Source organism: Hypanus sabinus, unplaced genomic scaffold (assembly GCF_030144855.1).
Source record: "Hypanus sabinus isolate sHypSab1 unplaced genomic scaffold, sHypSab1.hap1 scaffold_47, whole genome shotgun sequence".
Taxonomy (NCBI): Eukaryota; Metazoa; Chordata; class Chondrichthyes; order Myliobatiformes; family Dasyatidae; genus Hypanus; species Hypanus sabinus.
This window is the reverse complement of record NW_026781341.1, coordinates 1661394-1685457: the sequence shown is the minus strand read 5'-3', so window position 1 is coordinate 1685457 and position 24064 is coordinate 1661394. Positions and strand designations below refer to the sequence as shown.

General features: G+C 44.7%; 2 protein-coding genes across 4 annotated transcripts in view; both read left to right on the top strand.

Moving 5' to 3' along the window:
- The window catches only part of LOC132389087 (zinc finger protein 239-like), a 274720-nt gene that overhangs the window by 20145 nt on the left and 230511 nt on the right, over window positions 1–24064 (top strand). The gene's annotated exons all lie outside the window — the stretch shown is intronic.
- LOC132389058 (zinc finger protein 229-like) lies at window positions 4478–11621 on the top strand. The gene is made up of 2 exons (XM_059961469.1): window positions 4478–4857; window positions 9751–11621. The coding sequence occupies exon 2, from the start codon at window positions 10107–10109 to the stop codon at window positions 11310–11312; it is 1206 nt and encodes a 401-aa protein (XP_059817452.1). The 5' UTR covers window positions 4478–4857; window positions 9751–10106; the 3' UTR covers window positions 11313–11621.

The window sequence follows — 24064 nt, the reverse complement described above, 5'->3', positions numbered from 1 at the left end:
GAGAAACAAGCCTCCACTCCATGGACTCTTCCTACACTTCCCCTGCCTCGGAAAATCAGGCCATGTACTCAAAGAACCTCATAACCTGGACATTCTAGCTGCAATCCCGCTCCCACATTGGCGGAGAGATACAAAAGCCTTGAAGCGCGTAACACCATGTTGAAGGATGGCTTCCTGTCTGCAGTTATAAGCCAAATGAATGATAAAATTGACTCAACCTCACAATGTAAGTCGACGTGACGCTGCACCATATGTCTATCTGCACTGCACTGCAGCCAAAATGCTTTGTTACAGTTAATGTTCTGTCATCTATCAGCTCAATGTACTGTTGTAATGTATCGATCTGTGTGGATGGTACATCAGGGAAGATTTTCACTGTAGTTCAGTACGTGAAGATAATAAACAAATTCCCCATTTTAATTGGATCAGGTGACCGGTGGTGGATCTCCCATGTCAATATCCGAATCAAGTTTAATAGCACTGGCATATGTCATGAAATTCGTTCAGCAGGAGAACCTAACTTTTAACCACAGATTTTTAACAATTGTGATTTAATACAAGAATAGAAATATCACATAGTTAAATTATATAAATCATACAAAATGAAAAAAAGATGTAATAAACTATTTTAATTGTGCCGACTGTTTGACTGACTGGGTTGTTGCTTTGGAACTAATGGAAGTGAAGCTTAACTGAACTGTACACATTTATGAGAAGCTCAGATAATTATAAAAAGCTAAATTCTCACATAAGTGGGTCAGACACCCAGAAACAACGGCTGCACTACAGCAGGTGAAAACAGTGGAATGAAACATGCAGAAAATATTGCCGAAAAAAAACATATTTTCTATCACAACGAGAGGACGTGACAGATCCGGATCTCACTGCCTTGTATGAACGGGGAAAGATGAAGCTCCACGTATAGGTAGAGCAGTGACCCGCAGATGCTGCAGATCTGCAGAAAAACGTGAACAGGAAACGGGATCACATGGCCGCTTTGGTCTCTCACCCCCAGACAGATGTCCGTTTACCCACTACTCTGTGGAAAGACGCAAACGCCGCTCACATCTCCTCTCACCTTAAATGTATTAGACATTTCAACCTCCAGGAAAAATATATCGTCTGTCCACTCGATCTATTCCTCTCGTAATCTTATAAACGTCCATCCAGTCTCACCCCAGCCTGCGCCGCTCTGGAGAAAACAACACAAGTTTGTCCAGCCTCTCGTTATAGCTCATGCCCTCTAATCCAGGCAGGGTCCTGGTAAACCTCTTCTGCGCCCTGTACAAAGCCCCGACATCCTTCCGAGAATGGGGGCGACCAGAACTGTATGAAACACTCCAGATGTGGGCTAACTAGTTTTATAAAACTGTGTTCCGAACTGTAACGTTTTAGAAACGAACCAGCAGCAATAGAGTTCACACTGGAGTCTGGTTTTGATGTTAACACCATTATCTTTAGTAGTACTGACTTATATAATACAGTAACCACGAAATAAAGGAAAGTTTACAGTGTTATGTGTATATATGTGTAAATATGACTCACAGATTATCGAGCCTGAGGGAACAAAGCTCAGAGTCTTGAGATGGTAAAGTAGGAAAGTTCAGTAATCCACGGAATAAATGATGGGAGAGAGATATTTGTAATCCAGGGTGAAAAATAGAGAAAAGGTTACTTCAAAATAACCGCCGTCGAAATTCATATCCTTTGAATCCGTCCACATACGAGTTATCTGCAAAAGTGACCTGTCACAGGAATACCGTCTTCCCGGGGTTACCACACAACATACCCAGGCAAAGGTTAACACAAGATATTCCAAACCCCACTCCTATGGATTATACGAAGTGACAGCCACACACATTCGTTGTGGTTCCGTGTACCGATGATCAACCCACTCTTGTGGGCATAGGAGAGTTCCAAGCCTCAGCTGCGACTAACTGAAGCGATCAGCTTTTCCAGTCTCTCTCTCTCTCTCTTTAGACTGGCCGACTGCCTGTCTGCAGATCGCTCTCTCTCTCTCTCTCTCTCTCTCTCTCTCTCTCTCTCTCTCTCTCTCTCTCTCTCTTAGACTGACCGACTGCCTGTCTGCAGATCGCTCTCTCTCTCTCTCTTATGGTTCAGTCCACAGTCAGCGCTGTCAGCCTGTGACTGACGTCATAGTCCCGCCTCCTCACGCCGGCGCTCTTAAAGAAACAGTCACAGTACGACCGCAGGCTCGTAACAGCCGCAACACAACTTCCCGACTTTTGAACTCAATGCTTCAACTAATAAAGACAACCATGTCATTTGCCTTCTTAACCACCCGATCAATCTGTGCAGTCTCTTTCAGGGAGCGATGAACTTGGTGTCTAAGATCCCGCTGATCATCGACACTGTTCAGGGTTTTGCATTTAACAGTGTACTGTCTCATACATTCGACCTACCGAGCTGCCAAGATGATCATCACTAATCAAATCTCACTGAGATTTCTCAGGTCCTGTTGAATTTATTGCCAAGTGCACAAGTACGGGAAGGTACAGGTACAGAGAAGCACTCTGCCTCTATCACGGGCAAGTACTTTCAGATAACACAAGGAACACAAATTATACGATTCTCTGTCAGTAACTATCTATAAATATGCTTTATGTCATTAACAACATATAAAATACATTGGGTCATGATCAATATTAAAATGATTTGTGTCAATAACATACTTGGACATGTTGAATTCGGTCCCTGTCTCCATTCCTCCTGTAATCCACAACCAGCTCCATTGTTTTTGTCACAATGAGGGAGAGGTTGTTTTCTTGACACCACTGTGTCGGGGTGATGACTTCTCTGTCGGCTGCCTCGTTATTATTTGGGATTCGGCCGATCAATGTAGTGCCGTCAGCAAATTTAATTAGCAGATTGGAACCCGCCACTGCAGCCCCACAGTGCACTATGTACTGATTGCAAAGCTACGAAATTGCATGTGAATAGCCTCCCCTCCCCCAACTCCACTCTTTCTGCATCACCAGCAGACTGGGACATCTCACATCTCGCCGCCTCCGCCAGGACATTAAACTGTGAACAACTGTGGTCAGAGACTGATCTCTGGGGTACTCCAAACGCTACCTCCTTCCAGTCTGTAAACGACCCACTCATCCAGACACACACTACCGGCAGTTTATCGATCTCCAACGAAAAAGCCTAATCACCTACTCCCGATGTTCAATACCATTGCTGACTCTGATTTTACCACTTCAAATGCCAGGAGGGACCATCTGGTCCCTTCCCATGATTCTGTTCCATATCAGTATATGAAAATACATCCCTGCCTTTCTCCTCTCGCGTTCCCTGAGATGACAGGTTGCAACTAGTCACCACTCCAAGGGATAGGAGATTGCCATTGAATTTCATAGAATCAGAGAAATCTACAGCACATTGCAGACAGTTTGGCCTTTATCTTAGTCCCAACTGCTTAGAATTACCCTACCACATAGCCACCTATTTTCCTAAGCTCCATGTACCTATCTGAGTCTCTTAAAAGATCCTATTTTATCCGACTCTACCATATCGCTGGCACTGCATTCCATAAACACACACCACTGTTGTTTAAAAATCTTAGCTCTGACATCTCCTCTGTACTTACTTCCAAGCAGTTTAAACCTATTCCCCCTCGTGTTAGCCGTTTCTGCCCTGGGGAAAGCCTCTGGCTATCCACACGACCAATGCCTCTCATCATCTTATACACCTGCATGAATTTCCTGCATGATTTTCTCCGGGCTGAACAAGAGGATGAGCTCACTGTGGTTGTGACGTTGTTCAGGGCCCCGGACGAAGTTGGTTAAACTCCTTCTTCCCCGCTCTTTTCAATATTTTAGGTCATTCTCACTAATTTCAAAGGTCTTCGCTTCGAACTGCTGGGTTGTTACAATGAACATCTGAAGTCTGACAGCAGACTAGCGAGTGAATGGAGCAGAGTCAGAAACCAAGTTGCCAGTCAGAGATTTGGGGCTCCAGAAAGAGATGGGGCCTGGTTTACAAGGAGGAGGAAGAAGAGAAACCGAACCTGCAGGATGTGGCTACAAATGAAAGATCAGACACATTTGGAATCTGCTTGATTGGAAAAAAAGGTGGTTAATTTCTGCAAAATACTGGAGGAAATCAACAGATCAGGCAGCAAATGTGGAGAGGAATAAATAGACAACGTTTACGCCGAGCCCCTTCAGCATGCCTAGACTGTGTACTCCTCTGCTTATTTGCTACCTGAACTGCACAGTTCCGCCAGCATTGTGTGTGTGTGTGTGTGTGTGTGTGTGTGTGTGTGTGTGTCTGTGAGTGTGTGTGTGTGTGTGTGTGTGTGTGTGTGAGTGTGTGTGTGTGTGTGTGCGTGTGTGTCTGTTTGTGTGTGTGTGTGTGTGTGTGTGTGTGTGAGTGTGTGTGTGTGTGTGTGTGTGTGTGCGTGTGTCTGTGTGTGTGTGTGTGTGTGTGTGTGTGTGTGTGTGTGTGTGTGTGTGAGTGTGTGTGTGTGTGTGTGTGTGTGTGTGTTTCTAGCAACTGCAGAATCTCTTGTGTTTTATATCTGCCTCTGTAAGAGGGTTATACGAGAGGCATTAGGTAAATAGAATGCCTGTTGATATTGTTTTTGGGAGCCACTTTCTACGTTAAAACAGCTGCTGAGTTTTCGACACAGAAAAAAAAACCCTGAGGTGTGGACATGAAACGGGTGCTAGCAGGAATGTTTAATGGCACCGCGATTACTCATAAAGCCCTGGGTTTAAAATTTCGCTGCTTCTGAAGCAACGATCAAATACGCAGGCATCAAGGTCGATGACGTCACCGAATAGCACGCATGCGCGCCGTAGACAAAGGACATCCGGAGGATCGGTAAAGGTAAGAATGATTTTCTGGGCTGTTATCTTAAACACCGACTGAGGGACATTTGCTGTGAACTCTGGACATCATAGTCCGCAATCCTGGGACAGTCCTGCTCTCTTCCCTCTCTCTCAGCCCCGCGATCCGTACACGGACCCCGGGGAGCTTCCGGCTGATGAGTGAATGGGAACCGATGGATCTCTCAGACACAGCTGAGCTCCAGCTATCTAAACGCAAGGATTAGGAACTCGGAGAAAGGGAACAAAATCTTTTACATCACCAGTTGAGAAAATCACCTTTGTTCTATCTCCGATCACAAACAAGAGAAAATCTGCAGGTGCTGGAAATCCAAGCAACACACACAAAATGCCGGAGGAACTCAGCTTGAGTACTCTTTTCCATAGATGCTGCCTGGCCTGCTGAGCTCCACCAGCATTTTGTGTCTGTTGCTTCCTCTACCTCCTCTTGCTCTGGACTTTTCTACCGGTGAGAACATGTTTTGTCCCGTTCTCCCTGGGTGCATAATGACATCAAACACCTTTGCCCTGGGCTACAAGTAGCTTTCACATCACAAATGTGCCAGACTCCAGTGAGACAGACTACTGCCCTTCCCTTCATATTCATTGGCATTGCATTCACTGAGTTCAACACCATCTGTCACTTGGGGGAGATTTCAGAGGAAATATTTATGTACAATACAGAAACTGGTATTACAGTATTGTGGCGATGCAAAATTTGCTGGAGAATTTGCAAGTGGGGAGTGATATTTGGAAATCTGACCTTTGAAAGTATCATTTAGCAAGCAAATCACATATGGACGGTTTGCAAAAGTTCAAGTGAGAAAATCCTTCATAACCCACAACAGGCCTGTTACATAGTTTGTGTGAGAGTGCAGATGAACTTGATCAAGCCCAGAGGAGATCAAAGTTCTTATCGACAGTGAGTTGCTAGCTGTTAAAAGAAGTACCTCCCTATTTAAAATTCAGTGTGCATGTCTTGTTGTCAGTGGGTAAAAATTGCACAGCGCAAGGTGTTTCAGCACACCGGTCATTACAAATTAGACAGGACATTGGTGGGAAGGCGGGGAGACCTCCAGTGCCCCGATACCCTCACATACAAGATGTGCATACAGCTGCAGCCTGTAACCCTGCATTTTAAGGAGCTGAAGCTGGAAATGGATGAATTCTGGATCATCTAGGAGTTGGAGGGGGTGATAGTTATAACATCAAGAGAGGTGAGTTACACCCAAGGTGCAGGACACATTAAACTGGGTGAGAGTAAGGAAGGGGAATGAGGTTAAATATCCATCACAGAGTACTCTTGGGGTCATCTCATACAACAACAGGTGGACCACTTTACAAACTGTTGGGGGGGGGCGGGTTACCTGGCAGAGGAAAGTCAAATGTTCGGAAATTAAAACTAGCAGAGATCTAATATCCTAGTGGTAAGGCTTGCTATTGCTAGTGTGTGGAGTGGAGGGTGTTTGGTGAAACTAAATTTGCAGGGGGGAATTGGAGTCAGAATGCCAGAACAGATGGTGAAGCGGGTGAAATGAATTGACTTATATCATTAATATACATGAGGAGTAGAAATCTTCATATTACTTCTTCATCTAAATGTGCAATGTGTAATTTACAATAAATAGTTTATACTTAGGACAGTCATTATAACAGAAACACAATTGTATCAGCATAAATTAATCAGTCTGTTGCCCTGGTGGAAGAAGCCGTCCAGGAGCCTGTTGGTCCAGCTGTTATGCTGCTGTACCATTTCCTGGAAGGTAGCAGCTGGATCAGTTTGTTGTTGGAGTGACTTGGGTCCACAATGATCCTTTGGGACTTTTTACGCACCTGTCTCTGTAAATGTCCTGAACAATGGGAAGCTCACAACTACAGATATGCCGGGCTGTCCGCACCACTCTCTGCAGAGCCCTACGATTGAGGGAAGTACAGTTCCCATATCAGGCAGTGATGCAGCCAGTCAAAATACTCTCAATTGTGCCCCTGTAGAAAGTTCTTAGGATTTGGGGCCCCATCCCAAACTTCTTCAACCGTCTGAGGTGAAAGAGGCACACGGCCACGTACCACACAGCCGGTATGTACAGACCACATGAGATCCTTGGTGATGTTTATGCTGAGGAACTTAAAGCTGTTCACTCTCTTAACCCCACATCCATTGATGTTAAAAGGGGTTAGCCTGTCTCCATTCCTTCTGTAGTCCACAACCAGTTCCCTTGTTTTTGTGACATTGAGGGAGAGGTTGCTTTCTTGACACCAGAAAGATGTTGTTCAGACCTCAGATAGAGTCAGCAGACAAAAGGTTAAGCATGGTATGATGAACGTGCTGAGCTGTATATATCACAATGCAAGAAGCATTGTAGGAAAGCCCGATGAGCTCATGACAGGGAATTTGATATTGTAGCCATTATTGGGACTTGGTTGCTCCCAACACTCTGAGAGATTTAGAAAAAAAAAACTTTGTAGAGATCGCAGACTATGCTTAGAAACAAAGATTGATATAGTAAGCGATTTTAACTTTTTATATATTGAGTGGAATTCCCATACTGTAAAAGGACTAAATGGAGTAGAGTTTGTCAAATGTGCTCTTAATCATGACGTCGTATTCCCGACATAGAGGTGTGCGGTAAGCTGTTAGGAAATGATCTTGCATTAGTGACAGAAGTTTGTGTATGGGAACACTTTGTATCTAGCGATCGTAATGACATAAGGTTCCAAGTAAATATGGAAAAAGAGAGGGCTGGACCATGGTTTGAGTTTCTAAATTGGAGAAAAGACAATTTTGATGGTATCAGAAAGATCTAATAAGTGTGGATTGGGACTGGCGGTTTTTCTAGCAAAGGAGTACTTGTAAGTGTGAGTTCTTCAGAAGTGAGGGAGTAGAGTTTGTATGTGCCTGCCAGAATAAAAGTGGTAAGGTAACTGGTACAGTGAAACTTGGGTTTCAAGAGATATTGAGACCTCGGATATTTTGTTCCTCTAAGTGTCTCAGACTGCTGGGCGCTACCAAGACTCATTAATGACTGACTCATTAATCATCATTCCAAGCCCTGAGCTTATCTAACTTTTTGTTTAGTCGTCTTCTGTTGGTTCCTAGAAGCTTCCCAATAGTTTTTTTGTTCTTTTGTTTGTCCTGTCTTTGTCTTTTATGTTGGTTTTGGCTTCTCATTTCAGCCATAGTTGTGTCCTCCTGCCTTTCCAATGCTTCCATTTCTTTGGGATATATCTGTCACTCAGCTCCCAAATTGCTCCCAGAAACTCCAGCCATTGCTGCTACGTTGTCACTCCTAACTTTTCCCTCCCAAACACGTTTGGCCAGCTCCTCTGTTACAGAAACATGGAGAAGTTCAGTACAGAAACAAGCTATTTGGCCCATCTGGTCAATGCCAAAAAAAATTTAAGCTGTCTAATGCAACGACCTGCACTGGGAACATCGCCCTCCATACCCCTACCATACAGGTACCTATCAAACTTCCCTTAATTGAGAAATCGAGTTCATATTCACCACTTGTGCTGGCATCTCTTTCCACACTCTCACGACCATTTCAGTAAAGAGCTTTCCCAAATGTTCCTGTTAAACTTACACCATCCCCACTTACCCATGACCTCTGGTTGTCATCCTACCCACCCTCAGTGAAAAAAGCTGCTTGCATTTACCCTATCTGTACCCTCATAATTTTGTAGACTGAAAACAAATCCTCAGAGCAATGTCTAATTTCCTTGTTTATGTTTAGAGCCTTTTTTAGGTTTATGAAATGATGAGGGATGTTGATCGTGTGGATAGCCAGATGCTTGTTACATTGGCCTTTATAAATCTAAGTATAGAGTATAACAGTTGGAATGTAATGGTGAAGGGGTATTAGACATTGGTAAGACTGAATTTGGAGTATTCTGTGCAGTTTTGGTCACCTAATTACAGGAAGGATATTAATAAGGTTGAAAGAGTGCAGCGAAGGTGTACAAGGAAGTTGCTGGGACTTGAGAAAGTGAGTTACAGAGAAAGGTTGAATGGGTTAGGACTTTGTTCCCTGGAATGTAGGAGAACGAGGGGTGATTTGATAGAGGTGTATAAAATTATGATGGGTATAGATAGAGTGAATGCAAGCAGGCTTTTTCCACTGAGGCCAGGGGAGAAAAAAAACAGTCATGGGTTAAGGGTGAAGGGGGAAAAGTTTAAAGGGAACATTAGGGGGTGCTTCTTCACTCAGAGAATGGTGGGAGTGTGGAATGAGCTGCCAGATGAAGTAGTGAATGCGGACTCACTTTTGACATTTAAGAAAAACTTGGACAGGTATAAGGATGAGATGGGTTTGGAGAGATATGGCCCAGGTGCAGGTCAGTGGGACTAGGTAGAAAAATGGTTCTGCATAGCCATGAAGGGCCAAAAGACCTGTTTCTGTGCTGTAATGTTCCATGGTTCTATAGTTGAAATTTCCCAGGGAAGAAATAGCTAACATGAGGGGGCATCATTTTAAGCTGCATGGATGTAGATACCGAGGGGATTTTGGAGTAAGATTTTACACAGAGAGTGGTGGGTGCGTGAAATGCACTGCCGGATATTTGTGTGAGAGTGCTTCAGTTACTGTGGGGCCAGCAACCCATGCAGCTCAGTTGGAACAGGGAGTAATACCAATGGCGAGAGTCAAACTGAGCCAGGTCACAGATTGAAGATGGCAGAAATGCCCCATTCTTATAGAGACAGGAGGAGCATCTGAGAGTTTGATGGTCATTTCAGATACCAGCAATCTGCCCAGTTAGAAGATGATTTCTCTCTCCAACTTGGGATGAACTTTACTGTAACAGTGTGATGTCAGATCACACCTTGACAACTCAAGTGATCTCATCTGAAATGTTGTCCTACCCCATTGATGGATTTTGTAAATCTTTTTTACAGGTTAAAAATGTCAAGGAATTTGTCTACGGGAATCTCAAACACAACACACCAGTTTTGCTGTCTTTGTCCAGATATTTAAGAAGTGCAGCAAGGGATTCACTCGATCATCCTTCCTGCTCAGACTGTGGGGAGGGATTCACTCGATTGTCCTTCCTGCTCAGACTGTATGGAGGGATTCACTCTGTCATCTAACTGACTGGCACACCCATCGTTTTACATGGCCGTTCACCTGCTCAGACAGTGGGAATGGATTCACTCGGTCATTTCAACTGAAGGTACTTCAGCAAGTTCACACTGGGCAGAGGCTGGTCATCTGCTGAACTTGTGGGAAAGGATTCACTCGGTCATCTGACCTAATGGCTCACCAGCGAGTTCACACCAGGGAGTGGCCGTTCACCTGCTCAGACTCTGGGAAAGGATTCACTCGGTCATCTGACGTAATGGCTCACCAGCGAGTTCACACTGGGGAGAGGCCGTTCATCTGCTCAGACTGTGGGAAGGGATTCATTTCGCCATCTAAACTGAAGATACATCAGAGAGTTCACACTGGAGAGAGGCCATTCACCTGCTCAGATTGTGGGAAGGGATTCACTCAGTCATCCTACCTACTGGTACACCAGTCAGTTCACACTGGGGAAAGGGCGTTCACTTGCTCAGAGTGTGGGAAAGGATTTACTCAATCATCCACCCTGATGGCTCACCAGCGAGTTCATAGTGGGGAGCGGCTGTTCACCTGCTCGGACTGTGGGAGGGGGTTCACTCGGTCATATAAACTGAAGGTACATCAGCGAGTTCACACTGGAGAGAGGCCATTCACCTGCTCGGACTGTGGGAAGGGATTCACTCAGTCATCTCTACTGAAGTTACATCAGCGAGTTCACACTGGGGAGCAGCCGTTCTTCTGCTCAGACTGTGGGAAGGGATTCACTTGCTCATCTCAACTGAAGGTACATCAGCGAGTTCATACTGGGGAGAGGCCGTTCACCTGTTCAGTCTGTGGGAAGGGATTCACTTTGTCACCTCACCTACTGAGACACCAGTTAGTTCATACTGGGGAGTGGCCATTCACTTGCTCACTCTGTGGAAAGGGATTCACTGAATCATCTTTCCTGCAGAGACACCAGTCAGTTCACACTGGCAAGTGGCGGTTCACCTGCTCAGACTGTGGGAAGGGATTCAATTGGTCATCTCACCTGCTGTCACACCAGTCAGCCCATACAGGGAAAGGGCTGTTCACCTGCTCAGTCTGTGGGAAGGGTTTCATTTCATCATCTCAACTGAAGATACATCAGCGATTTCACACCGGGGAGAGGCCTTTCTCCTGCACAGACTGTGGGAAGGGATTCACTATGTCATCTCATCTGAAGGTACATCAGAGAGTTCACACTGGGGAGAGGCCATTCACCTGCTCAGACTGTGGGAAGGGATTCACTTCGTCATCTCAACTGAAGGTACATCATAGAGTTCACACTGGGGAGAGGCCGTTCACCTGCTCAGACTGTGGGAAGGGATTCACTCGGACATATCAACTACAGAGACACCAGCGAGTTCACACTGGGTAGAGGCCAATTTCATGCTCAGACTTTGGGAAAAAATTCTCTCAGCTAAATCAACCAATGTATATCACTGTTGACACTGGGGATATTCCCTTCACCTGCTGTGAATATGGGAATCGATTCACTTAGTGAACTAACCTTATGTAACTCTTGATTTGGCTAGTAGCTTAATATAACGGGTGATAGACCCCAGCCTGGCTAAACTTAAGAAATATCATTTGGATGGATGCTGTGTGATGTGTCCCCTGCTACAAATCAGAACCCTGAAATAACAGTAAACAACATGTGATTAAACAATTGAACTTTGTAATTCATACTTTGACCAGTGGGTTAGTAAAGAAAGCAAATTTAAGAAAAAGAAAAAGGACCCATTCTCTCCATTTGCATTTTCTCATCTCTCCCTGGCAAAAGACCATGAAAATCTCTCTTCCAGACTCACAAGAAAGAACATTTCTGTCATTGGATAGCCCCATAGTCGTAGCCTAAACATTGCTGCTACTGAGAAACCATTACCTCAGCTGGGAAACTTTACTGAGAGGTCCTTACATTAGCAGTGAAACCTTACAGCATGTAAGACTTGTGATACACTACTGGGTTCACACTGGGGAGAAAGTTTCAATGAGCTGCATGCTGGATATTTGTCCATCACCATTGCTGAATGCAACTTCGAGACTGACTGTCGGTGCTGAACTCTGCAATTATTGCTGCGGCTCACCACACCCAGTTCTGCACCCTGGTCACTGGGCATGGGAGGAGTTTCTTCTGCTGCACATTCACCTTTAATGGGACTGGAGTTTAATATTCTGGATCTGAGACAAATAAATCAATTATATTTTAAACTCTGTCTCTGGTACTTACTGAATTTATAACACACCTAGTGTACAGTAGAGAGTCAACTCAAGCCAGCTGGACCCTTCCAGTGATCCAGTTCCACAACAGTTCTTTTAAATCTTCTCCTGTTGTTCATCTCTCGCTCTCCCTGGGTGGTGAGATCCACCACTGGATCCATATTCCAGTGGTGACGGATTCCAAACAGACACCACTCTGTGGTGAAGAGGTTTCCCTTGAGTTTTCTGCAGAGTGAAGAAGTCGAGGAGAAGGAAATCAGAAGTGGGGTGTGGCAATGTCAGAGTTGAAACATTTTGAAGCTGATTGACAGAGAAAATCTTTTGTTTGTCTGACTGATAACACGAACAATACCTGTGTTGAAGTGCTCCACTGTTTGAGGAACTGTGTGTGTTCGGAAATGCTTTATCTATTAAGGGAGTTGTTCCTGCTTGTTTATCTTGTAATATTATATCTGGATCGTTGTTATGGATTGTCCTATCTGAAATAATGTATTGATTAATGTATAATTTTGTCATCATTTCATCTGCTCAGATTGTTGGGATGTCTCCCATGGAGGATCATACTCGTTCAACTGATTAATGTTTAATTCCATAGTGATGATTAATTTTTCTGAGTTGGCCTCTCATTTAAGATTTCCGGTCTGTATTTCTTATCACAATTGCATATACACACATGGAGTGCTGAATCCAGTTCATTTTTGATGAAAACATATATACCTTGAAGTTTTATCTGACTGTTCTGTGATATTTTTTTATTTCATGTGTGTTATTTCCCTTCCTCCATCTGTCCAAGGTAGTGTTAATCTAAGTGGGTTTGAGTGTAAATAGTCTTTTCTAAAGCTTTCTTAATGTTTATCTTTCTAAATTTTACTAATTGAAATGGGACCAAGATATTTTTATAAAAAAAAGTCAATGTCAGTATTGATGAAAGTGTTTATTGCCTGTGTTGTATTTGTTAATTATTGAGCTCAATTTGGTAGTTTTTTTTTTAAAAGTCTTGAACTGAATTTTGTCAAAGGTTTTCCCTATTTTGCAGTACTTTCTATTTTCTTTGCTTGTTGATATTCCAGATATGTGGGTATCAAGTGTCCTGGTGAAGGATCTTGGCCCGAAATGTTGATTCCCATCCATAGATGCTGCCTGACATGCTGAGCTTCTCCAGCACTTTGTGTGTAGTTCTCTAGATTTCTTGCAACTGCAGGTCCTCTTGTTTCCCAGATACTTATATGTTTCTTGAAAGAAGAAGCCAAGAACAAGCTGGTAGTGGGGTTGTGTGGCTCTGTTGGTAAAATATTAAATGAAATCATTAGAAAGAAGTGGCGTAGGGTAGGAAGGTGTAAAATCTGTGGGTAGAATTAAGGAACAGCAAATGTAAAAAAAAATCCCTGATGACAATTGTACAGAGACCCCCAAACAGTCGTAAGTATGTGGTCCTCAAATTACAATGGGAGATAGAAAATGCGTGCCAAGAGGGCAATGTTACAGTAGTCATGGGGGATTGTCATGCAGGTAATTAGGAAAATTAGGATGGTGTTGGTCTCAAGAGGAGGAATTCCTGGAATGCCTACAAGATGCTTTTTTAGAGCAGCTCGTGATTGAGTTCACTTGGGGATCAGCTATTCTGGATTGGGTGTTGTAATAAACCAGAATTAATTAGGTCACTTAAGTCCAAAGAACCTTTAGTGATCTTAATCTGATCTAATTCACCCTGACATTAGAGAAGGAGAAGCTAAAGTCAGGTGGAATAAAGAGAATTAGAGGGGCACGAGAGAAAAATTGTTCAAAATTGATCTAAAAAAAACATGGGCTGGGATGAAAACAGATCAGCAATGTCTGGAATTTTTGGAAGGCACAGGATATATACTGTGGCATGCAAAATTTGGGCACCCCTGTTCAAAATTTATTTTACTGTGATTAGATAAGCGAGTAAAAGATGACTTGATTACAAAAGGCATAAAGTTAAAGATGACACTTTTTAAATATATTTTAAGCAAGATTACATTTTTATTTCCATCTTTTACAATTTCAAAATAACAAAAAAGGAAAAGGGCCCAAAGCAAAAGTTTGGGCACCCGGCATGTTCGTTACTGAGTAAAACCCCCTTTGGCAAGTATCACAGCTTGCAAACACTTTTTGTAGCCAACCAACAGTCTTTCAGTTCTTGTTTGAGTAAATTTCTGGGTTCACTCATAAGTAGCAAAGTACTGACTGTGGAAACTACAAATGAGAATATTATTCAGGTCACAGAGCAGCAGTACTGAAACAGGCCTACTAGTCCATGCTGACCTGTTTTTGTTGTTACTGCCTGGTTCCAGCTACCTGCTCCAGAGCCTCCATACACCTCCCATCCACGTCCTCACCCAAATTCCTTTTCAGTGTCTAAATCGAACCCACATCCTCCATTTCCACTGGCAGCTCATTCCACACTCTCACCAACCTCCGAGTGAAGAATACCCCTTCAGGTTCCCCGAAAATAATTTACTTTCACCCTGAACGTATGTCCAATGTCAGGGTGAGAGGGAGGACGGGGCACAGAGGGAAGACAGTAAGGGAAGGTGGTGGTCGAGTGCAGAGAGGGAAACAGAGTGGAGAGTTTATACTTAATATCTTTCAGAAAAAGTAATTGTTTGAACTTACTGCAAACCTGCTATCCATACCCTGCACGTTATTGATCTAGATGACAAGTAGCAGTGCTTGGCGTTCAAAGTAAATATTGTTATCAGAGCACACATATGTCACCACATACAACCCTGAGATTGTTTTTCCTACAGGAACACTTAGCAAATCTATAGAATAGTAAAAGGATCAATGAAAGTTCAACTAGAGCATAGAATTCAACAAACTGTGCAAATGCAAATATATTCAAATATCAATGAATAATGAGAGCAATGTGGTGTAACCCTGAGGAACCTCACTAGGCCCGGGCCTCGAGTCCAATAAACAGCCTCCCACCATCACTCTCTGCTTCCTACCATCAAGACAACTGTGCATCCAGTGAGCCAGCTCTCCCTGGATCCCGTGTGATCTGACTTTCCACAGCAACTTACCATGTGAACCTTATCAAAGGCCTCACTGATGCCCACATCAGCCACGATCCTGGGGCGGAGGTGTCACAGATAAAAAGGGCATGGATTTAAGCAGAGGATGAAGAGCTTTAGAGGGATCTGAGGAAGAGATTTCCCACTCAGAGGGTAGCTGAAATCTGGAACACACTGCCCGAGGTGGTGGTTGAGGCTGTTCCCTTCACAACATTTACGAAGAGGATGAGCATTGAAACTGCCGAGATACAGTCGGCTGTGAACCAAGTGCTGATAAATGGGACCAGTGGAGACAGTGAGTGGATGGTCAGAACAGGTATGGCCGGCCAAAGGCCTGTTTCCGTGCTCTGTGATCCACCACTCCGGACATGTCAGATTAATGATTGTACCACTGCAAGGCATTGATTTCAAAACTCCACACCCCTCTCCATCCTGAAATAAACCAGACTGAACTCCTTTGTCACTACTGTGAGTATCAGTTTCTGTCAAGGTAACATACAAGTTGATCACTTTTGCTGAACAACTGGCAATTGATGAAGTTTCTTCCGTTAATGTTGCTGCCTTACAGCAAAGCTAAATCTCTCACTGTGTCAGAATCAGTAATTAAATCAGACCCCAAACACTCTGCTTTCATCCCTGCATGTTATAACTGGAACCATCTCACTGAGGGTCTGATGGAGACATGGGATCACATATCCCCTGCTCCTGACATTTCAATTACCCTCAAAATGGTTTACTGATTCAGTCTGAAGGTTATGGTACATTCAGCTCGTCATCAGACCTGACAAACCATGTCTTCCCACAGCTGGTTCCACATGTTGGTGTGTCCTCTTTCCTCCACCTCCAGGGAAGCTGCATCTCCACACAAACTCCTCACTTGAGATGACTGTCTATACCCGTGACACAGGAAATCACATCTCTGTCACTCTCCTGATACCGTGTCTGACCTGCTCACCTCCGGGTATCCTCCATCAACAAGCCTCTTCCTCAGACACCATCTGTGAGATTATATATAAATATAATTACTGTAAAACGATCTATCAGACAGCTCCTGCAGCCCATCACCCCGGACGATGATTTGCTGATTAAAACTCTCTCTTCTCAGGCCTTTCCCTACTCCCTTTCCCTACTCCCTTTCCCTTTGCAAACTCCAGATAAGCCAGCTGATCCGAATCCACTGTGAGGACATTTATATCTCACAGGAGGATGTAGAAACCCGTGTTGTCCTCTGATACAGAGGTCACTGACACCCCACCGCCATCCCAATCTGCACCAACAGCCAATGACGCTGACAGCTCTTCCAGACACTGGGGCTTTGTAACAAACACTATGTTAGCAGCAAGATTAAACAGTAATTCATTCGAAGAGAGAATGGCTGCTTCCTGAAAGGACACGCGAGCGTCCGACACAACGGAGCAGATCCTCCCCTGTTTACAACTTCATTTGACCCGGGTCACGGAACGTCCGATCATCCCACTTTCTCACAACAGCAAACCCACCCTCCCCGACTATGATCCTACACCTTCCCTGCACTCAGCCCACGCCCAAGTCCACCCACAACCTCTACCCACACACACATAGACAGATCCCCTTCACACTAAATCCCTCCCAGCCTGGGAACCACAACTAACTGATCCCACAGCCTGGCCTCGGACGCAAAGTTAAAACTGGGGCTGCGGGTCCGGAGAGCCCGGAGCCTCCAGCCGTCCGGCAGAGCTCGTTCCCGGCACTTTTCATTGAAACATAGAAAACCTACAGCACAATACAGGCCCTTCGGCACACAAAGTTGTGCTTCCACGGCAGCTGGCCCCTGGTTTCCGCAAACCCGAGATCAGACCCTTCTTCACGGACTCCTGAACAGAATAACGGCCGGCGACAGCTCCAGTCGGCACTGCGCCTGCGTTTAGCAGGAGGTTCTGTGCTGCACCAGTCGTGGCCGGAGGTCCCTACAGAGGGACCAGTGGACGGAGGCGGGAGGGACAACGGAGAGGTAAATCACAAACACGACAAAGTCTGCAGATGCTGGAAATTCAGAGCAACACAAACAAAATGCTGGAGGAACTCAGCTGGCCGGGCAGCATCTACCGGAAAGAATCAGCAGTCGACGTTTCCAGTTGAACCCTCCTTCAGGACTGAGATGGGATGGGAGAAGTATCTGAATAAAATCGGGGCGGGCGAGGAAATGTCTCGCTGGAAGGTGATAGGTGAATCCAGGTAGGTGGGAAAGCTCAAGAGCAGAAGAAAATAGAGTCTAATAGGAGAGGAGAGTGGAGAATCGGAGAAAGGGATGGAGCAGTGGATCCAGAGAGAAGTGATAAGCAGGAGAGAGGACGTGAGAAGTCAGAGAGGGAGTGGGAGGGAGGGGTGTGAATGAAATTTATTCACCGGAAGGAGAAATCTATATTTATGCTATCAGGTTGCGGGGGGGGGGTGCCCAGACGGAGTATAAGTTGCTGATCCTGGACACTCAGGGTGGGCTCGTCTTGGCAAAAGATGGGCTGACACGTCGGAACGAGAATGGGAATCGGAATTGAAATGTTTGGACACCGGAAGTCCCGCTCTGAGCGGATAGTTCAAAGTTTAATTTATTATAAAAGCAGGTATCCATAAACAACTCGAGTTTTTTTTTTCTTCTTCTCCAGAGAACCATGAAACAAAAAAAGAGCATGAAAGTCGCTCAGGGAGAAGAATCAAACTACCCCCCCCCCCCCCCCGCATAAAAAAGATCTTCATCCTGATCATCAAACCCCAAACACACCCCTCTGGAGAAAATGGAACAATAACATCGACTCCCCCCCGATAAAAAAAAAACACCCCTACCCCGCACAACTGCGGAGGAGCCGGTGTCACGAGTGTCGAGGCGGCCGCATCGGGAGCAGCGGACACAACGGGCGACCCCGGAAGATTCACAGGTGAAGTGTCGCCTCACCTGGAAGGATGTTTGGACAACGGAGAGAGTTCGGCCGTCCGGCCCTTTCACTGTGACACCCCGAAATCCACATCAAATCCGTCCAAACGAATCTGGGCGAGCTTTAATGGCCAATAAATATAATTCCTCTCAGCGATCAGCTGTCTGAGTGATTCCCTGACTCTGAGAGGAGGGGGTATCTATGGTCCACACTGTCAGGGTGTTGAGTTTACCAGGAGACAAAGACTGCAGGGACGAGAGGTTTTCTGTTGACTAATACACTGTGTGTGGACCCCGCCGGCAATTCTGGTGTTGAGACCGGAATCGAGACAAACACCACGCTGCCCACTCCACCAACAACACGGCACAGCCGGACACATAACAGGGGCCTTTACATCTCACAACGCTGGATTCAGTGATGAAACCCGTGAATAATGTTGTTGTCCCTCTGAAATCATAAGGAACGCCCATTAAGGCTACACCCCTACAGGTGACCTCACACAGACTCCCCCTCCCGCCTGACGTGCTCTCCACAGCGGGATCTGCCCTCACGTGCGCGGTGTCTTAAATAAATAAATGATAGATAGATAAGGTATGGGGAAAGACGGAGAGGAGGGGCATTAACTGAAGTTAATCAATAGTAATCAATATTCAGATTCAATAAAAAGAGTAATCAATATTCATACCGTCAGGTTGTAATATCAGATGTTGTTCCTCCAACCTGAGTGTGGCTTCATCCTGAAGTAGAGGAGGCCACGGTCAGACATATCAGAATGGGAATGGGACGTGGAATTAAAATGTGTGGCCACTGGGAGGTCCTGCTTTCACTGACGGACAGAGCGTGGGTCTTCGGAAACAAAAGGATGCGCCAGCAGAGAATATGGCAGAGGATGGTTTCGATCCATCGACCCCTGGATTATGGGCCCACCACGCTTCCGCTGTTACAAATCGGAGTAACTCAGCAGGTCCGGGCAGTATGTATGGAACTGAATACAAAGGGAACGTTTCGGGCCGGGACCTTTTATTGGAACTGGAAATGAAGAGGGGAGAGGCAATATCAATGATTGAGTTGGAATGTATGGGTTGCTTTGCTGTGAGACTCGGAGCTCAGGGTCTGTGTTTAAACAGCACATTCCTCAGAACAGGGAGCGGACTTTCTGCTGAAAACAAATCCAACTGGTTCGAAGTTTCACTCTCAGTCACGCAAACAAAGTCACTTTAGAATTCTATTCAACTATTTAATGTACAAGGGTATAATGTACAATGAAATGAATGTACAAGGGTATATGTGCTATCGTAGGGACAGAAATGTGGGGGGAGGGGGAGGGGTGGCCCTGTTGGTGAGGAAAGAGATTCAGTCCTTTGCAAGGGGGGGCATAGGATCAGGAGAAGTAGAGTATGTGTACATAGAACTGAGGAACAGTAAGGGCAAAAAGACACTAATGGGTGGTGTCTACAGGCCCCCAAACAGTAGCATGGATATTAGATGCAAGTTGAATAGGGAGTTAACATTGACATCTGGCAAAGGCAATGTCGCAGTAGTTATGGGGGATTTCAACATGCAGGTGAACTGGGAGAATCAGGTTGGTGCTGGACCCCAGGATAGGGAGTTTGTAGAGTGCCTACGGGATGCATTCTTGGAACAGCTTGTATGAGAGCCAACCAAGGACAAGGCTACTCTGGATTTAGTGTTATGTAATGAACAGGATTTGAAAAGCGATCTTGAAGTAAAGGAGCCATTAGGAGGTAGTGACCATAATATGATAAGTTTTTATCTGCAATTTGAGAAGGTTAAGGGCAGATCGGAGGTGTCAGTGTTGCAGTTGAACAACGGAGACTATGGAGCCATGAGGGAGGAGCTGGCCAAAGTTAAATGGACAGATATCCTAGCAGAAAAGACAGTGGAAGAGCAATGGCAGGTATTCTTGGGAATAATGCACAAGGTGCAAAATCAGTTCATCCCCCGGAGAAGGAAGGATTCAAAGGGGGGAAAGGGGCCACAGTGGTTGACAAAGGAAGTCAGAGATTGCATAGCATTAAAAAAGGAGAAGTATGACAGAGCTAAGATGAGTGGGAAGACAGATGATTGGAAAATTTTTACGGAACAACAGAACTTAACGAAAAAGGCAATACGGGGAGAAAAAATGAGGCACAAACGCAAGCTAGCCCGGAATATAAAATAATTTGCAAATGCTTTTTTAGGTATGTGAAGAGAAAGAAGATAGTTAAGAACAATGTTGGGCCCTTGAAGAATGAATTGGGTGAAATTGTTATGGGAAACCGAGAAATGGCAGAAGAATTTAATAAGTACTTTAGATCTATCTTCACTAGGGAAGACACAAGCAATCTCCCAGATGTTTGGATGGGCCAAGGACATAGGGTAACAGAGGAAGTTAAACAGATTGACATTAGGAAGGAGACGGTGATGAGTAGACTGATGGGACTGAAGGCTGACAAATCCCCAGGCCCAGATGGTCTGCATCCTAGGGAACTAAAGGAGGTTGCTCTGGAAATTGCAGATGCATTGGTAATCATTTTAAAATATTCCTTAGATTCAGGATCAGTTCCTGAGGATTGGAGAATGGCTAATGTTATCCCACTTTTTAAGAAAGGAAGGAGGGAGAAAGCAGAGAACTATCGTCCTGTCAGCCTAACATCAGTAGTGGGGAAGATGCTAGGGTACATTATTAAAGATGAAATAGTGGCATATCTAGATAGCAGTGATAGGATTGGGCCGAGCCAGCATGGATTTACCAAGGGCAAATCATGCTTGACTAATCTGTTGGAGTTTTTCGAGGATGTAACCGGGATGTTGAACAAGGGAGATCCAGTGGATGTAGTGTACCTCGATTTTCAGAAGGCATTTGATAAGGTCCCACATAGGAGATTGGTGGGTAAAATCAGAGCTCATGGCTTTGGGGATCAGATATTGACATGAATAGAAAACTGGTTGGCAGATAGAAAGCAAAAGGTAGTGGTGAATGGGTGTTTCTCGGAATGGCTAGTGGGGTGCCACAGGGCTCGGTATTGGGACCACAGCTGTTTACGAATTATATCAACGATTTAGATAAATGCAATGAGAATAACATCAGCAAGTTTGCTGATGATACTAAGCTGGGTGGCAGTGTGACATGTGATGAGGATGTTAGGAGAATTCAGGGTGACTTGGATAGGCTGGGTGAGTGGGCAGATACTTGGCAGATGACGTTTAATGTGAATAAGTGTGAGGTTATCCACTTTGGGAGTAAGAACAGGAAGGCAGATTATTATCTGAACGGTGTAGAGTTAGGTAAGGGAGAAATACAAAGAAATCTAGGAGTCCTTGTTCATCAGTCACTGAAGGTAAATGAGCAAGTGCAGCAGGCAGTGAAGAAGGCTAATGGAATGTTGGCCTTTATTACAAAGGGAATTGAGTACAAGAGCAAGGAAATCCCTTTGCATTTGTACAGGGCCCTGGTGAGACCACACTTGGAGTATTGTGCAGAGTTTTGTTCTCCAGGGTTAAGGAAGGACATCCTCCTGGCTGTCGAGGAAGTGCAGCGTATATTCACAAGGTTAATTCCTGGGATGTCCGGACTGTCTTACGCAGAGCGGTTAGAGAGACTGGGTTTGTATATGCTGGAATTAAGGAGATTGAGAGGAAAAACTTCTTCTCCCAGAGAGTTGTGGGAGTCTGGAATGCACTGCCTCGGAAGGTAGTGGAGGCCAATTCTCTGGATGCTTTCAAGAAGGAGCTAGATAGGTATCTTATGGACAGGGGAGTCAAGGGATATGGGGACAAGGCAGGAACCGGGTATTGATAGTAGTTGATCGGCCATGATCTCAGAATGGGGGTGCAAGCTCAATGGGCCGAATAGTCTACTTCTGCACCTATTGTCTATTGTCTATTGTCTATTTCTGTACATGCAAAGATGCTAAACTGTTAATAGTTAATAGTTTAACTATTAACTATTTCTTCTGCAGGGAAGAGCAATAAACCAATGAATATGTAATTTATCTTATAGGATGGGCTTGAACCAGCTACGTAACCAATTACAGTTGCTGCCCTAGTTGCTGTGAAATTGCAGAATTTGACTATTTTTACTTCAAACTCACATATCTGCAGTTGTTTTAAAAGTATTTTTTCCACGATGCTTTTAAGAAAAATCACTCCATGACATTCACAAATGTGAAATTCTTTAATACAAAGACATTACACAGTGTATGAAACGTGTATGATTCCCTGTTAAAGGAAACATGCTAAATACCCCTTTAATTTTGTTGATGTAAGGTTAAAAGTGAGGGGCAAAATGGAGATGAGAATGTAATCAATGAGGGAGGGCTGAGGGAAACGGGTTTCAGGAGAAGTGGTTTCAAGTGTGGAGTGAGCACGAGGGTTGTTGGAAAAGGATGAGTGAGGGTGATGTGTGCGGAACAGAATGAGTTAAGTGCAGGGATTGGAGGAAAGAGATGTAGAAGAAAGCATCGGCTCACTACAGGAAGGATGTGGAAACCATAGAAAAGGTGAGAGGAGATTTACAAGGATTTTGCCTGGATTGGGGAGCATGCGTTTTGAAAACAGTTCGAGTGAACTCGGCCTTTTCTCCTTGGAGCGTCGGAGGATGAGAGGTGGTCTGATAGAGGTGTACAAGATGATGAGAGGCATTGATCCTGCGGATTGTCAGAGGCTTTTTTCCCCAGGGCGGAAATGGCTAACACGAGAGGGCACAGTTTTAAAGTGCTTGGAAGTAGCTGCAGAGGAGATGACAGGAGTAGGTACAGAGAGTGGCGAGTGCGTGGAATGGGCTGTTGGTGACGGTGGTGGAGGTGGATATGACAGGTTCCTTTAAGAGGCTCCTAGATAGGTACATGGAGCTGAGTGAAATAGGGGGTTATGTGTAAACCTAGGTGATTTCCAAAGTAAAGACATGTTGGACTCAGCTTTGTGGGCCGAAGGGCCTGTGTTGTGCTGTTGACTTTCTTTGTTACAATGAAAGAGAACGACAGTGAGGAGGTATGGATGAGTGAGAGAGGTGCTGTGACTGGACGGAATAATTAGACTAACTGTTTATTCATCCACAGTGCAAAGGTTGTTAGACGTGGCTAATCACAAATCACTGAGCAAATCCAGGGTGAGATTACAGTTTTTGGTCTCTGTATTCCACACCAGGAGTTTCACCAGGGTCTGGTGTAAGCAGCTGTCTGGCCTTGCACATTCCACATTCCAGTGAGTGGTCACTCTGCGAAAATGAAATCCAATCGGTTTAACATTTCAATATCATTCCGATGTGAAAGCATTCACATTAGTATTCTGCTAAGCTATTTCTGCTGCAGGGAAGGTCAGTGAATCTGAAAACTGATATAAAGAACAGTACCAATGGTCTCGAAACTGCAACGTTATCAATTACCTGCTTGCTGTGAGTTTCCGGAATTGTACAACTTTTTCTTTCAGACTCACATTATCTACAGTTGTCTCTAAAAAAATTATTTCATGATTCTTATAAAAAAATCAGGTTGTAACATTCACCAGACCATATGACTTGGAGCAGAATTTAGCCTATCAATTCAGCTCCGCCACTCCATCATAGCTGACCCCTGATCCCACTCACTCAACCCCATACATCTGCCTTCTAGCCATAACCTTTGATGCCCTGACCGATCAGGAGACTATCAACCTCTGCCTTAAATATTCCCACAGACTTGGCCTCCACTACTGTCTGTGGCAGAGCATTCCACAGATTCACTACTCTCTGTCTAAAGAAAAAAAATCATTTTTTCATCTTTTCTAAACAGTTACCCCTCAATTTTGAGGCTGTGTCCTCTAGGTTTGGATACGCCCACCATTCTCTCCACATCTAAACTCGCCGGTCCTTTCAACATTCGGTAGGTTTCAATGAGATCCCCCAGCATTCCTGTAATTCCAGTCAGTACAGGCCCAAAGCTGCCACATGCTCCTCATATGTGAACCTCTTCATTGCTGGAATC